Consider the following 14,409-nt stretch of genomic DNA (forward strand, 5'->3'; position numbering starts at 1 on the left):
GAAATAGAACCCAGACCAGGCCGGACGGGCGGACAAAACACGGCTTCTGGCAAAGTTCAATAAATTAAAAAAATAAATAATCAGCTATACAGGATGTAACGTAGATCTGAACTGACAGAACTATTGATTAGACAACGAAAGTCATCCCTTCAATAGCACATTGACAAAATCTACAACAGTATTGGTTTTTATGAATTACTTTATAATGATTTGTGCCGAATTGAATCCAAATAGTAGGACTTTGAATATCAGTTTCTTCATTACGTTTGTGTTTTATAATTATTGTGATTTAAGTTTTTTAATGTTCGTTCCAGGTTGAACTCATAGTAGAAATCGCGCCACTGCAACAAACATTTGCATACACATTAAAATTATCATCGATTTTGACTTCATTCGACAAAATCTGAACAAATATCTTCACAGGTATTTGTTTTTGTAGCATATTTGGTAGCATTGCTATTAATTTCAACAGTAACTGCGAATGTTTGAAGCAGTTGCACTCATGTACCCGTATGGTACGAAATACTTCAATGCTATTAATCACCATTATGATGTCATTAATTTCATTGTCGAACTTAACATATTAGCAATCGTGTCTATACTACATTCAGAAAACATATTACTTAGTAACAAGAAATTACTTGTATCAAGTAAATATATTACTGAAGTTTTACTTAGCATTACCGCAATTACTAGATGATTCCTTAAGATTTACTTAACGTTGTCTGAATTACTTACAACAAGTGAACTATTTACTGGAAAAGTTACTTAGTACAGATTTGAGTAAAAACCAGGTACATAGTTTACTTATTATCTAGAGAGATTTTTACTTATGGTTTTACAAGAATTTTTCAAGTAATTGTTTTACTGCAATATACTTAAATGGTCATTTAATATTTCAAGATATTCCCCTAGTAAAATAACAACTAAAATACATTTGTAAGTCAAAGTGCATAAATCACAAAATACCTTCTTCACAGAATACTAGAAAAGGAAAACAACAAGTGTAAGATGCTATACAGCAATTAATTACTTATCAAATAGGTCACAGAATAGTAAGATGTGATAAAAAAGAAATGCACTCATAAAATACAGTATAGTTAAAAACAAGAAATAATTTTACCAGCAAATTGACTAAGAATTACTTAGATAGATCTGTATAAATTAGATTTAAGATTGGTCTCCAAACAAACATTATTTACCTATTTTGAGTATTGCTGTTACTTATGAAATACGTACCAGGTAATTTCCAGTTAAAGGGACATGAACCTTAAATAAGTTGTTCTGTATGCTTAGATATGGTTTTATATGTTTATTGAATATTTTATTACAACGATTGGTTATCTAAAACGACAGGAAAACGTGGGGAATACCTACCCCAAAAACTGATAAAAATAGACCGTCATATTCTATTTTTGGAACACAAAACGAATGCTGGCCGAAAGCGAGGCTATAATGAACAATAAACTTGCTGACATGACAAGGAATATTTGTTTTCAACATTTTAAGATTATATTCTTATTTATGATGGTTGACAAATGAATTTTAAGTCATATTTGTTAAAATTTGTTATAAAACAATTTGTATTAAGCGTAATAACGATAAGTCAAAAAGTCAAACGAGACTTTTCATTCGACGAGGCACCGCGAAGGGAGGTACTTGACTCATTGAACATATGTACATCACGCAAGTATAAAGTGGGAAGATGCTCCCGTCTCTTGCATTTCAGCGATCCATTCATATTTGCCTACTTTCCCAATCGCCCAGGTTACTGACTCTTTGCTCACTCTGTTTTCTTTCGGAATTCGTTTGTGTTCGCTTCATCCGCGTTTTTGACCCACCATTTTCTTTACATTCATTTAATTTGTGCAGTGCATTGTGGGAGGTCACTACAATCCAACACTACTATTTTTATCACACTCAGTCTACAAAATTTGACCGGGCCGGTTCAAAATACAGAAAGATGGAATTTCCATTCTAATTATTTAGTTTTACACATTTGCACAATAACTAATATATATTACTTAGTGAGGTATCTGACACGTCTTAAATATGTATTTTACTCAAATTGACATGGTTTATTTAGGTTCATGTTCCTTTAACAATATCAATAGCAAGAGAGGCCAGCAAATATGAACTTATTTGTCAGAGATAAAGTTAATTTTGATACATTATTCTGCAAAATATGTCTTTGTAAAGTATAAATATAAAGAATGTAGTTTCCAAATATTTTGATGTAGCGAAATTAAGTCTTTTTGCAAGATTCGATCAACATTATATCTTATATCCAAAACAATCAACCTCAGTTTTCGTAATATATTTATATAAAATAAATACATAATTATTTCAAATCATACATTATTTAAGTTCTATAATAATTACAATATAGCAAACTTTGGTAATTTGTAATTTATGCTGCCTATGTGAATGTTACTAATTAAGTCCTGCTCCAGTGTGTTACATGTACCAGTATGATGCTGGCATTTGGCTACTTCATCTAGACCTCTTATCAGTAGATCTAGATATATTGGCCCTAGCTATATATAGTATATTGACCCAGCTGGGCGGTCAAGGGGAAGGATTTTAATCAGTGAGTCATCATGGAGCCAACCACAGGGTATAGCTTTATATTTTATCAAGTATTATTTACTTACTAAATCTATTTTTCAATATAGGTACATGATGACTGGTCACTAGGCTCACATAATAATGTAAACATGTCTGCAATTTAGTTATTTTCAATCAGATATGCCAAATGAAAAACAAAATAACTTTTTAAATACTACGGCGGTTAAAATAAAGGTCCTAGCGTGTGCACCAATTTTTCCATTTACCGATGGAAATCTTACTTTCTAGCACTTTTTAAAGGGAATGTTGTGGATGGAGGAAGACAATTTTCTTCACGGAGGTGTTATGTTAAATGTATACCAAAGTTTTATAGAATTTGAACTATCTTGTGTTTTTTTTTTTTATTTAATGGTTCAGTAAATAGTACAGTAATATGTAAGTATAAATGGGAAAGCGTTTATGGATATATTAATCATATCCAGGTGAAAAATAGACCCTTCCGGCTTAACTGCGGGACAGTTACCCGCGCATGCGCATAGAGACCTAGGGGTGGCAATGTTGTCAACAACATGGTGAAAAATTGCAGTGTGTTCGGTTGTACAAACTGCGCGAACCAGACAGCAAAAGAAAGAAACATATCATTTTTTAAGTTCCCAGCAGGTAAACACAAGAGAAGATCGTGGATCAAGTCAATTAACAGAAATAATTGGCAGCCAACCGTAAATTCGTACGTCTGTTCCGAGCACTTTGTCACAGGGTGTGTTAATCTTTATTACCATTTTCTTTAATTCTCTGTCATGTTGAGTTGATGTGTATTGTAGAAGTCAAACGCAGAATTGTATGTTCAGTACTTTATTCCGAATCACTAAGTGCACAGGCGTCTGCTTCTTGTTTTGCAAAAATAAAATATCCTACCCCTACTATCTTAACTATACATGTGTGTAGGATATTTTGTTTTTCCAAAACCAGAAGCAGACGCCTGTGCTAAGTGTGACCCAGCACTCAGTAAGAGTACTGAGGGAGTGTCCCCATATACCTTGACAATCTCAGATTTATAGGGAATACATCAATGATCATTTAATGATAATACATTGCAAAGTATTTACAATCACGATACACATAAATTAAACTTAGGTAATAAATCCTCTTCTAAAAAAATCTTGGTTTTGGTCAACATGATCTGTCTGGTCAACATAGCCTGAGACAGATGCCTAAGTCTATAGCTACTAGTGTATTCATGAACATACACCATATATACTTACAAGTATAATATGCGCCGGTCTATAAAATAAATTGACTAAAATTGAACATTTCCATAAATCATATTACAGGTGGCACTCAGATGAACGGGATGACATTGACTACTCGCCACCAGTATTCCGTTACAAAAAGGAGACAGTAGATGAAAGAAGACATGGACGTGTCACTCGCCAGGATCTATCAAAGGTAAATAGTAAGTCGACCATGCCACCAATCTATATGACAGGTCCTGATTTCCCTATTTGCACTGTTTTCCCCTCTCTCTATAGCTATATACCGTTATTATAGCCTTATTTAAGGATTAACTGTAATGGGTTTTTTTTTACGTTATGGAGCCATAAAGAAAAAAAACAGTGTACTCTTAATAAACCACGAAGCCAGGGTTATGTATAGGACTTGCCAGGTTTGATGGTGGAGAAAAGCCGGAGTACCCGGAGAGAAACCATCGACCATCAGTACAACATATCATAATAGTAATAATATAGAATATGACGTACAGTGATGCTATTATGGTGTAAACTGTAAATAGGTGTACAATGTGAAGATGATCCCCTTCTGGAGGAGAACTTAAAGCTGAGGGAAGAAATGCATCATTTAAAAGTGAAGTGAACGGTTGCGATGGGACGTCGATAAGATTAAAGATGATGATAAAGTCACCAGATTCTACACAGGACTGCCATCATTTACTGTCTTTTTCTGGCTTTTCAAGTAAGTGTTTGCTACAATAGGCTTATTTGTAGAACTACAAACAGCATATAGATATATTACCCCACTAGCAACATGTAACCATTCAGTTAAATTCCCATAGTCTCATTTTCTATACATGTATTTCATACCTGGTAATAAAATTAATATGTGAATTACCCTCATCATCAAGTATCTTAATGCAAATTGTTCTGACAATCTTTGATATCCATTTACAAAATGTACATGTGCATCTTATTACTAGTAAGACTAAAAGAAATGGGCTGCTAGGTTTATCTCCATATAGTGAATTTACATCATATATATCATTTTCTGCATTCATTTTTCCATTATTTGGCTGTATAAGTTATAAATTTTAAAAATTGTGCCCTTTATCTTTTTTACAGTTATATGTTACCAAAAGCAGAGAAAATGACATTTTGGGGAGGAAAGAACTCAGCAACAACAGACAGGCAGCGACCAATGAAGATATCTGTTCCTCTAGTTGATCAGTTTCTTGCAGTGATGATCAGACTTAAAGTTGGACTATTTGTTCAGGATATATCAGACAGATTTTGTATTTCTAAAACCACTGTTTCTAATATGTTTATGACCTGGATATGTCTTTTGTATGACGAATTGAAACTGGTTAATGTTTTTCCATCTAAAAAACTTGTCAAACAAACAACTCCATCAGTATTCAAGCCTTTTAAAAATGTACGTATCATTTTAGACTGTTCTGAAATTTTCATTCAGATATCTTCTAGTTTAATCAATCAAAATTTAACATTTTCAAATTGCAAGCACCATAATACCCTATTTTTTTGTATAGGTATAACTCCCTCCGGAGTCATCTCATTTGTATCAGAGGCTTGAGGTGGTAGAATTTCTGACAGGCAAATTGTTATTGAAAGTGAACTTCTTGATTTGTTAGAACCAGGGGACAATGCTATGGCAGACAAAGGGTTTACAATTGCAGATTTGCTCAAAGAAAGGCTTTGCACTTTAAACATACCACCTTTTAAAGGAAAAAGTAATCAATTTACAATTAAGGAAGTGTTTGAAACCCAAGAAATCGCTCAAGTAACAATACACGTTCAAAGAAGCATCGGTAGAGTCAAGAATTTTCATTTGTTTGATGGTGTATTACCACTTTCTATTGCACCAATTGCATCCAAGTGCTTCCAGGTTGCTTGCTGCCTTAAAATTTTGATGTTCCTCTTGTTACCGACAGCAAATAATTTTTCTGTTGTTTTGAACTGAAAATGGCATTGCTTTCAATTAGATCAATAATTTTCATATTGTCAGCAGATAAAATTAGAATCCTAAATATGCCATTGAGTTCGGTAATTGGTGTTTTACGCCCCATTAAAAGATAGTCATTTAAACATAGTCAGCCCCATGTCATTGAGAGGAAGGGAGACAACTGTCTGATTTTGATTTACATCATGTTGTAGAAAAACATGAATGGGATTTTCTTAGTGATTTTATTGACAAATAAATAATTCAATGTTTTACAGTTCAAATATTGATATTTATAAACAAATCAGGGCATTTAATATTTACATGTATATTATAAATCATAATTAGTAAATCACACTATCCTGGCCAAGATAAGAGCAGAATATGTGTATAAATAGTCAGCTAAATATCATTGAGAGCAAGGGAGCCAACTGTCGGATTTTGTTTCATATCATGTTATATAAAAACATGAATGCCATTTTTTTTACAGTCACAGTGATTATATTGACAAAAAATCATGCAATGTTATCATATTTTACACCATGAAACCTTCGCAGGATGCTAGCTTTTGATGTACATATAACTTCCAAAAAAGTCATTCATTTACGCCTTAACATTTTTTTCATTTATAGGAAATGGGTGATCAATGTCACAATGGCTGCACTACTTTTCATGTACATCTATATAGTAGTATAAAAACTGTCAATAAATGACATTGCAGTGAACATAACACTGATGTATGAAGTTTTAATTTTTACATAAAAACTTAAAGTAAAAGTTTTGAAGCTTAGGAAGCATATTAAAAACATATTCTGGATCAAACTGAATCATCTGAGAACAGATGTTGTTTTTCCCTGCACTGGTCCAAACTACAAAGTCACACCATGGCAATCCAGTCACTGCCATTTCTCCTTGTACTTGTGCATAGTATTTGTGAGACTTATCCAGTTCTGGGCCTTCTTCAGTTGTTTTCATGTAAAATGATGGAAATTTCTCTAAAATATCAAGAACCTCCATTTCACAGATTTTTTGTCCATTCATACTGAAAGGACACTTAATCTCCAATACTTCTTCTTGACATTCACTTGGCATGGAGGGGTCGATAACTTTGCCGTCACAACTTGCTCCTAAAAACGCAGCAGATTGGAGAAGAAGCAGGCCAGTATCCTCTATCTGTATGGGAGTACCAAATGATTCCATTACTGCCATGTAGTCAACCTTTGCTCTCTGCTCCATATCTATTCCCCATTGGACAGAAGGTGGTAATGTACTGTACCTGTAGATTGTATTTGAAATAATTTTAAATCCATTATTAATAAAAAGTGAAAAAGTGCAAAGTAATAAAGCATACATTATGCCATTTTTCTTCATTACATAAGTTTGAATTAGATTGTGAGATTTCAATTATTTCATAGATAATAGAAAAAAACAGCAGTTCTAATTACATTATATATTACATAAGATGTAATATGTACATGTATACGTTTTTAAGGTTTACATGTGTATCCGGCGCTCTAATGCACAAAAAGCTTATACATTGTATGTAGGTGAATATCTTGGATAATAAACACAACACACTTGACTTTACTCAAAAATCTTAGGTAGCAAAATTTTAAGAAATATATTTCGGTAATTATTTTATGTAATATAAATACTTGTTCAAAGATGACCCATTTAACAACTCCTTGATGAGGCTGTTAGGTGATGGTCCTGATGCCATAACATCTCCAAAGCGGGAACTTGTGATTCTTCCCTTGTGGAGATCCAGCCAATGTTCACTCTCTCTTTGCTGTTGAGTATTTTTTTCTACATACTCTTGAATACTCCTAATATTTCTTCTAAATCATCATTAAGCATACTTAATTGAGACACATAGAGCTTACATGTATTAGCTATGTATGTAAGCTGTTGAAGCCTGGCTTCCATTTCATTTTTTGTGGTAGTCACTTCTTCCTCCTCCAGAAAGTCTGGGGCACTATCTGGTATGATAGCAAGGTGTGTCATACCTGCAGTATCAATACATTTAGAGTTTCCTGTAAACACTCAGTTTATCATATACATACACAGAAGATTGAAATTAACTTCATATTGTCTAAATTGTCAAATGAATTTTAAAAAAATAAAACTTTGAATCAATTTTAATTAATGTTGATATCTGCAGAATTGGTCTTTGTATAAATACATGTGTGTTAAAGTAAACAAAATGAAGCTGGCTTTATGTTGATCAATAAACTTGATTAATGCTTGCACATTTAAACTGTGTTATATTCTTTTATAAATATATATGTATATACACACCTGTGTTTGGAAAAATGGAACGCAGCTCCCTCATTTTCTCAGCATAGTGATTATAATCCAACATCTTGTCAGATGTATGCCGAGGATCAAACTCGAGAACTGTCCTTGATGGTTTTTGAGGTTCCAGAGTCGGCTTGTTCAATTTGAGGTCGCTTAAAGGACATGGCTTCATAGTTAGCTTCCTAGGCACATTCCATTTGGACAATTTTGATGTACATGATAAAGTGCTTTGTTATATAGCCACTTCCCTGCTGAAGTCATTCAGCGCAAATAAAAGTCCACCAACATGGCAACAGCACCGTGCAAGTCTGTAAAACAAGGGGAAAATACTCATCTTTTGTTGAAAAAAAATGTAACTACTAATTGTTCACTTTTTTAAAATCATTTTCCTTTCTTGAGAGTTCTTTACATATCTACATATTATGACAATTGAATTCAGGGACCGTTTCCTTTCATTAACCAATGACCCATGAGTCTACAGGTAAGTGAGAAATTGCTTCTTGTGTAACGTATGCCACTTGATCTATATACTTGCTGTAATATACATCATTTAACAAAACGCTTACCCCATGACGCACTGACAGTGGGCATGGGCTGGTTTATCTTGGCACAAACAAATGTACACTCTGTATTTCTGCTTTTCCATGGAAGCTAATACTGATGCTGTGCAATAGGTGACATCTGTATCAATCTGTGAACATAAGAACAATAAATTTAATTAATTAAAAGGAATGCATCACAGCATAGCAAGAAAAAAAATCAAGGTTACTGTAATAGTAATAGACTCAAGTGAGCAAAGTTTGCAATTTTACATCACATGTTCTGTTGACAAACCTCACAAAATAGGAGAATATTTAAAATTCATCCACTTTAATAGCTAATTTGTTATGGGTAGTGTGATGATGATGATGGGAGATAAGCCTACGGTCTCCTCTTGCATATATAATGTACTGTAGCTGTGGTTACTGTACTGTTGATGTTAACGTGGTTATACTTTAAGTTAATGATTTCGTGAGCAACAAAAATTACCAGAACACAACCAACCTGTGCCAATTTTATATCTTGCACATCTCCTGCCTGAAAATGGGATACCGCTCTATCCATGGTTCAGGCTTCGTTCATCCTGTTCTTCTCTCAGTGCAGGTCTCCTTCGTCAAAATAACTTTTCCACGAGTGCAACAGGCAAATGTGTAAAAGGCTCATTGCACTTGTGCGTGTGACCAACTCGTGTGTAAATGACCAAATGGGCAGATTGAGATATGTGGTAGGTGATACTTTGTATATCGTATAATGATTGCAATGAGATTTTTAGCTTATCATGTATCGTTGGCACTGGTATTATGATATATTCATAACATTCAATGAACTAGCATTAGTACAATAATATACATGAACTGTTTGCTATATGTGTTTAATCTTTATAATATAGTATTCAGGAAGTGATTGAACGCATAGTGGACAACAGGGTGTATGCATCAAAGCTTGTTCCTCTATAAATGTTAAGACCAAATACCGCTGTCGATTGTATTAGAATTTATAATACTGATATTCCGACTAGCATTTTAAACAACCTTATTATAAACATGTAATAGAGCAATCAAAGTATACTGTATCAAATGTCTTAAAAATGTACCGATTAATATCGTTCTTGTTTAAGGTAGCGTTACGCTAAGTAAATGCTTACATGTTTCGATTCTGAACAGGAATATATCATTTATTGGAAATATTTCCGTGTACAAACAGATACATCAAAATAATTATTATTCAACTACTTTCATATTGGTAACAATATGAGAAAACTGTCCTATCAATATCATAGCAAAACCGGGCCAATATTAACAAACTGGGCAAATATCGACAAACTGGGCTAATATCGACAAACTGGGCCAATAGGAGATAAACTATGCAATATTGAAAGCGCACCAATCGAAAACATGTAACGGCAGTCGGATCATTTCTTGACTCAGCATGGTGACTACGGGCAAGTTCACGTGAAACTAGCGGGTTGAGAATTGAGTAACGTAAAACTCCTATTTATCGTCTCTAGTTCGAGAGTCGTAAAGAAAACGTGCTGGCCTACTCCGAGAGAAACTCTCCGAACCCTGAATCTGAGCTGGGTTAGACACAGGTAGAGTTCAAAGTTCAAATTACGAAACTCGAGTTAACTCTAGAGTTTCACGTGAACTCGCCCAACAGTTTACGACGTGTGTTCCGATTAACAAAGTTTAAAGACGCATCAATGGAAGCCAACACACACGTGGCATAGGAATAGCGTGTGTGTTGATTTAGCTGAGTATTGGAACCTTAAATGTATCATTCAACTCATTACCGAACATTACAACTTTGTCATCGGTTTTACAAATGCTAGATACTGCAGTAGACATACTGTAAGCTTGTAGGCCTAATGTAACGTTAGATATACATGTTTGTAGTAATTTGCATTTTTCAAGAAATCTGAACTCAACTTTAGTTTGATTAAAATTTGATAAATCTAATCAGTTTGTTCCTTGTAATTTATCAATTTATTATTATTATTGATGATAAAAATAGATAATAAAAGTGTCATTAATCAGCTAATTGCATATTGACCCTATTATTAGGCCCCAGTCTGTTACATTGGGTGTCTACCACATTTAAAATTTCATTTAATAACCCTATAAGTTCTACAAGTAAAACGTTCAATATAAAGTACAGGGGGTAATGTCAAAACACGTTTACCACCTGGCCACTGTGAAATCATACAGTGAGATAAGCATACTTCCCGGTTCTGGGTTTATTTTTTTTTTATTACATTTGTTTTTTTTGTTGTTGTTCTTATTGTTTTTTCGTTAGTGTGTTGCTCGTCATGAATGTTAATGTCGGTGAAGTAACTTGAATCACAAACACGAAACAAAACTAGACGTCGGAAGAATCCAGATAGGTCTGCTAAACCTGTAGATTTTTTGTCTAAAATAATAACTGTGTAATTGGGAATATATGGACTATCAAATATAACAACCGATAGTGCAAGGACACTTGAACCTGGTTTCAATTGATCATGCATTCTACGGGGGAGGTTATTAGCCAAATGTAGTTTTAGATAATTAACAATTAAGAGTGTCAAATGGACAGGTATCGATAATTTCGAGAAAAAATGTCAAAGAACGTCAGTGTCCATAGTTTGTATTATTTATCCGTCTGGGACATTTCTTTTAGGCTGAAAAAATTCGTCATGATATGAAGGGGTCCCATCTCAGCTGCTAATAAGGAACTTTATTTTTATATAACGGTCCGCTTTGTGCTGCACATGAGTAATGCAACATAATTTCCAATGTTCCTCTTTCAATCAATATAAATACACATAGAACTGGCTTAACTAATATAGACCTGTTTGACAACTATACCGTCGCCTGAAAAGCAATGGCACATTTAGAAGTAAGGAACGATAATTACGCCATTTACTCACTTCTATTTAAAGATTGGTATGTCACAGGATCTATTCCTACACATTCCTTAATTCTCTTGTCTCGAAGCCGGCGTTTATTTCGGGATGCATATTCATCATTTCACTGTTGATACCGATTTTGCGATTATTTAAAAACGATTCATACCTATTTTTATTTAACTGTCATCTTTATAAATAGTTTACCACAAAGCAAACTACTTTGCTGGTGATTTCCAGTTTATTCACAAGCCAATGAACCAATCAATATGTTAAAAATAGTTATGTTTTTTACGATTTTTTGAGATGGGCCGTTGATTAAAACTTAAATATTTATTGCATTTTCTGTAGTCACTCGCTTTGAGTTCTTGTGATTGTTAATTGTTCTCCTTACTAACGTTGACAGTAGTTTGTGTCCCATGCAGTAGAGTTCAGGTAAACCGGTCGCAGTAGGCACACGGATAATTACGGAGGCTAACTTAGGGAAGTATTTTTCATGAGAACGAGAATGTTTTATTTGGCGGCAACTAAGTGGCGGCCGCCAAATATTGTTTGGCGGCCGACACTTAATTTAAGATAATATATAAAATGTAAATACATATGTGATGGGTTTTAGTTAGATTTTATGTAATTCGTTGTTGATCAGTTTACGTGTTTGTAGATCTTATCGTATCATTAAGTAGCTGTGTTGATAGTCTTTATACATTTTCTGTTTTAAAAACACATACAATGCAAACCATGTTTGAGAGTGCACCAGATTCACATTCTAATCTGCGTGCAAATGATGTTGAATATCTGTTTTTAGGCGGACTTACGTAAATTCGTGGCAATCTGAGGGTTTAAATATGTTCAAAAAAGACCAGATACAACTTATATTCTTTTTAACGTAATTATGACCACCACTTAAAATCAATTATGGAACAAAGTCTAATGACCATACTTTCACTATTTTTATTAGAACATAACAAGATTCATGACTACAAAATGGCATTCGTTGATATTGAAAGGCTGCCAAGAGACGTTATGAAGAAAAAATAGATTAGAAAAACTAATATTCTAAATTTAGGCGCCTTTTTACGATATCATGCAATAACAATCCTGGTTTTTCGTACTCTAGTATCGGAGAAAAATCAGCGAAAAAGTCAAAATCTGAAAATAGGATGGGTGTGATATCGCTTTCTTTATAGTACGATGTCACGTTGAAGGGATGAAGTATCTTTCGCGTGGGGAGGGGGTGCAATATCAGTTTCAAGCGGATGGGATATTACCGGTCTGCTGTTATATATGACATTTTAGGATTAAAAAAGTGGTATCATCAATTATAATAATTGTAGGCTTTATATATTCTACCTGATTTATGAATGTAATAAAAGTATAGTTTTGTTGTTTGTTGATGACATTGTTGGTAGCTGTTCGTTGAACAATAATTATGATGAAGGCTTTGTCTTCTTTTCCATGGTTTTAATTTGGTTCGATATGCATAATTAGCATATTTGATAAAGGATCGTATAGCCCTATACATCCTGACGGGGATTACAATAATAACGTCTTCGTCTACTAAATACATTCTATAAAATTATTTCCATGCTGTGGTGTGCCTGTAGTGCGGTGTCCTGTGGAGTGTGTGAAGTAGAGTGTATTTAAAGAATAATCCGAGTATCTTATATATTAGATACCAGGAAGCAGGAATGGCGTAAAGCTCACGATTCCAAAGTGATGTCAGGCAATTATTGAATAACAACCTCCTAGATATGAAATAACGTCATATATGGACTTCTAAGACGATGTTCCTTGATCAACTGCCTGAAGATATATTTGAAAATTATATGTATGTGCATATGTGCAATGACCATGACTTAACCTAAATCAAATTTTCATAACTATGGCCTGGTAACACTACATAAATTACACCATCTTTAACTGCGTATAATCTTACGAATATGTGTAACCGAATACCAAAAAATCGGAGTCATAATGCATGACTTTTTCCATTAAATTCGTGCTTGGTACTGATTTCTGTAAGAAGCCTTCTTTGCCGTTTTATGTCCACGTTTAAGATTAATCTTTACATACTCCTTAAAGCTATTACAATGACATATTCAATAGCTTCCACATCAAGATTGTATTTTGGGGTTAAAATGTTAGTCTCAAACATTAATTTCAAATTTCCTTTCTGCTTGACAAATATTTTACGAACAATCAAAGCATAGCTCAAAAGATGAAGAGATCGTGAGACTATTCTCAAGCCGCGATTAATGTGCTCCTAACATTTTGTACAAGTTCACTGATATTCCGCCTCTCTTCCGAATGACGGAGCTTATTGGACAACTGCTGGGCTAGCTCTGCCTGCTTTAGGGCGTCTTCATTGCTCCCTTCTTGCAGTCGCAACCTCGCCTTTGCTACATGAAACAACATCTGCCACTTGATTTCTAACTTTCCCCAGTCTTTGAAGACCTGCTGGAGAACCATGTTCGCAGACGTTAAGTCGTTTCCTGACACGGACTCAGTAACAGGCTTGCCTCTGTGAGTCATACCAAGGTAAAGAAGCACTTTCACCAACAGACTTCTTCTAATGAACGCTGATCGATACTGCTCATCCGCTTTGGTTACATCGGGCAAATTGTCAACTGTGTTGATCATTTTCTCAAGTAAGGTTTTCATTCTATCCCTGATCTCTTGCTTCCCTGTTCGTTCATATGATATGCAGTCAATGCAGAACTCTGCCACGTAGAAATTCACTAGATGCATAGCATCCAATCTTAGAGACGTTGCTGCCAATCTGATGCTGTTGTATTTATGCACGATATCCTCCATATCATAGCCCTTTGGAAACATTAACATTTGCGCCTGAGCAGCCATAACCATGATCGTCGATGTCAGTGGATGTTCTGTATGAACAATCAAACTCCCTACATCATGGATTTGTTGAAGGACAT

At 34.3% G+C, this 14,409-nt stretch overlaps 1 protein-coding gene and 1 pseudogene across 2 annotated transcripts in view; one reads left to right on the forward strand and one right to left on the reverse strand.

The window, feature by feature from the left end:
• Window positions 1-2,732: 2,732 nt before the first annotated feature.
• The window catches only part of LOC138330066 (THAP domain-containing protein 1-like), a 24,440-nt gene continuing 12,763 nt past the window's right edge, over window positions 2,733-14,409 (forward strand). The window contains exons 1-4 of one of the 2 annotated variants that reach the window (XR_011209517.1): window positions 2,733-3,325; window positions 3,900-4,014; window positions 4,358-4,536; window positions 4,920-8,197. Coding sequence is in view for 1 of the 2 variants with exons in the window: in XM_069277444.1 (XP_069133545.1) it covers window positions 3,138-3,325; window positions 3,900-4,014 (303 nt within the window). In the remaining variant the exon portion in view is untranslated. Of the gene's footprint in view, window positions 3,326-3,899; window positions 4,015-4,357; window positions 4,537-4,919; window positions 8,198-14,409 lie in introns of those variants that run through there. The other variant, XM_069277444.1, reaches the window with a different exon arrangement.
• LOC138330065 (uncharacterized) overlaps window positions 12,069-14,409 on the reverse strand; it is a 2,889-nt pseudogene continuing 548 nt past the window's right edge.

The sequence above is a fragment of the Argopecten irradians genome, chromosome 8 (genome assembly GCF_041381155.1).
Source record: "Argopecten irradians isolate NY chromosome 8, Ai_NY, whole genome shotgun sequence".
Taxonomy (NCBI): Eukaryota; Metazoa; Mollusca; class Bivalvia; order Pectinida; family Pectinidae; genus Argopecten; species Argopecten irradians.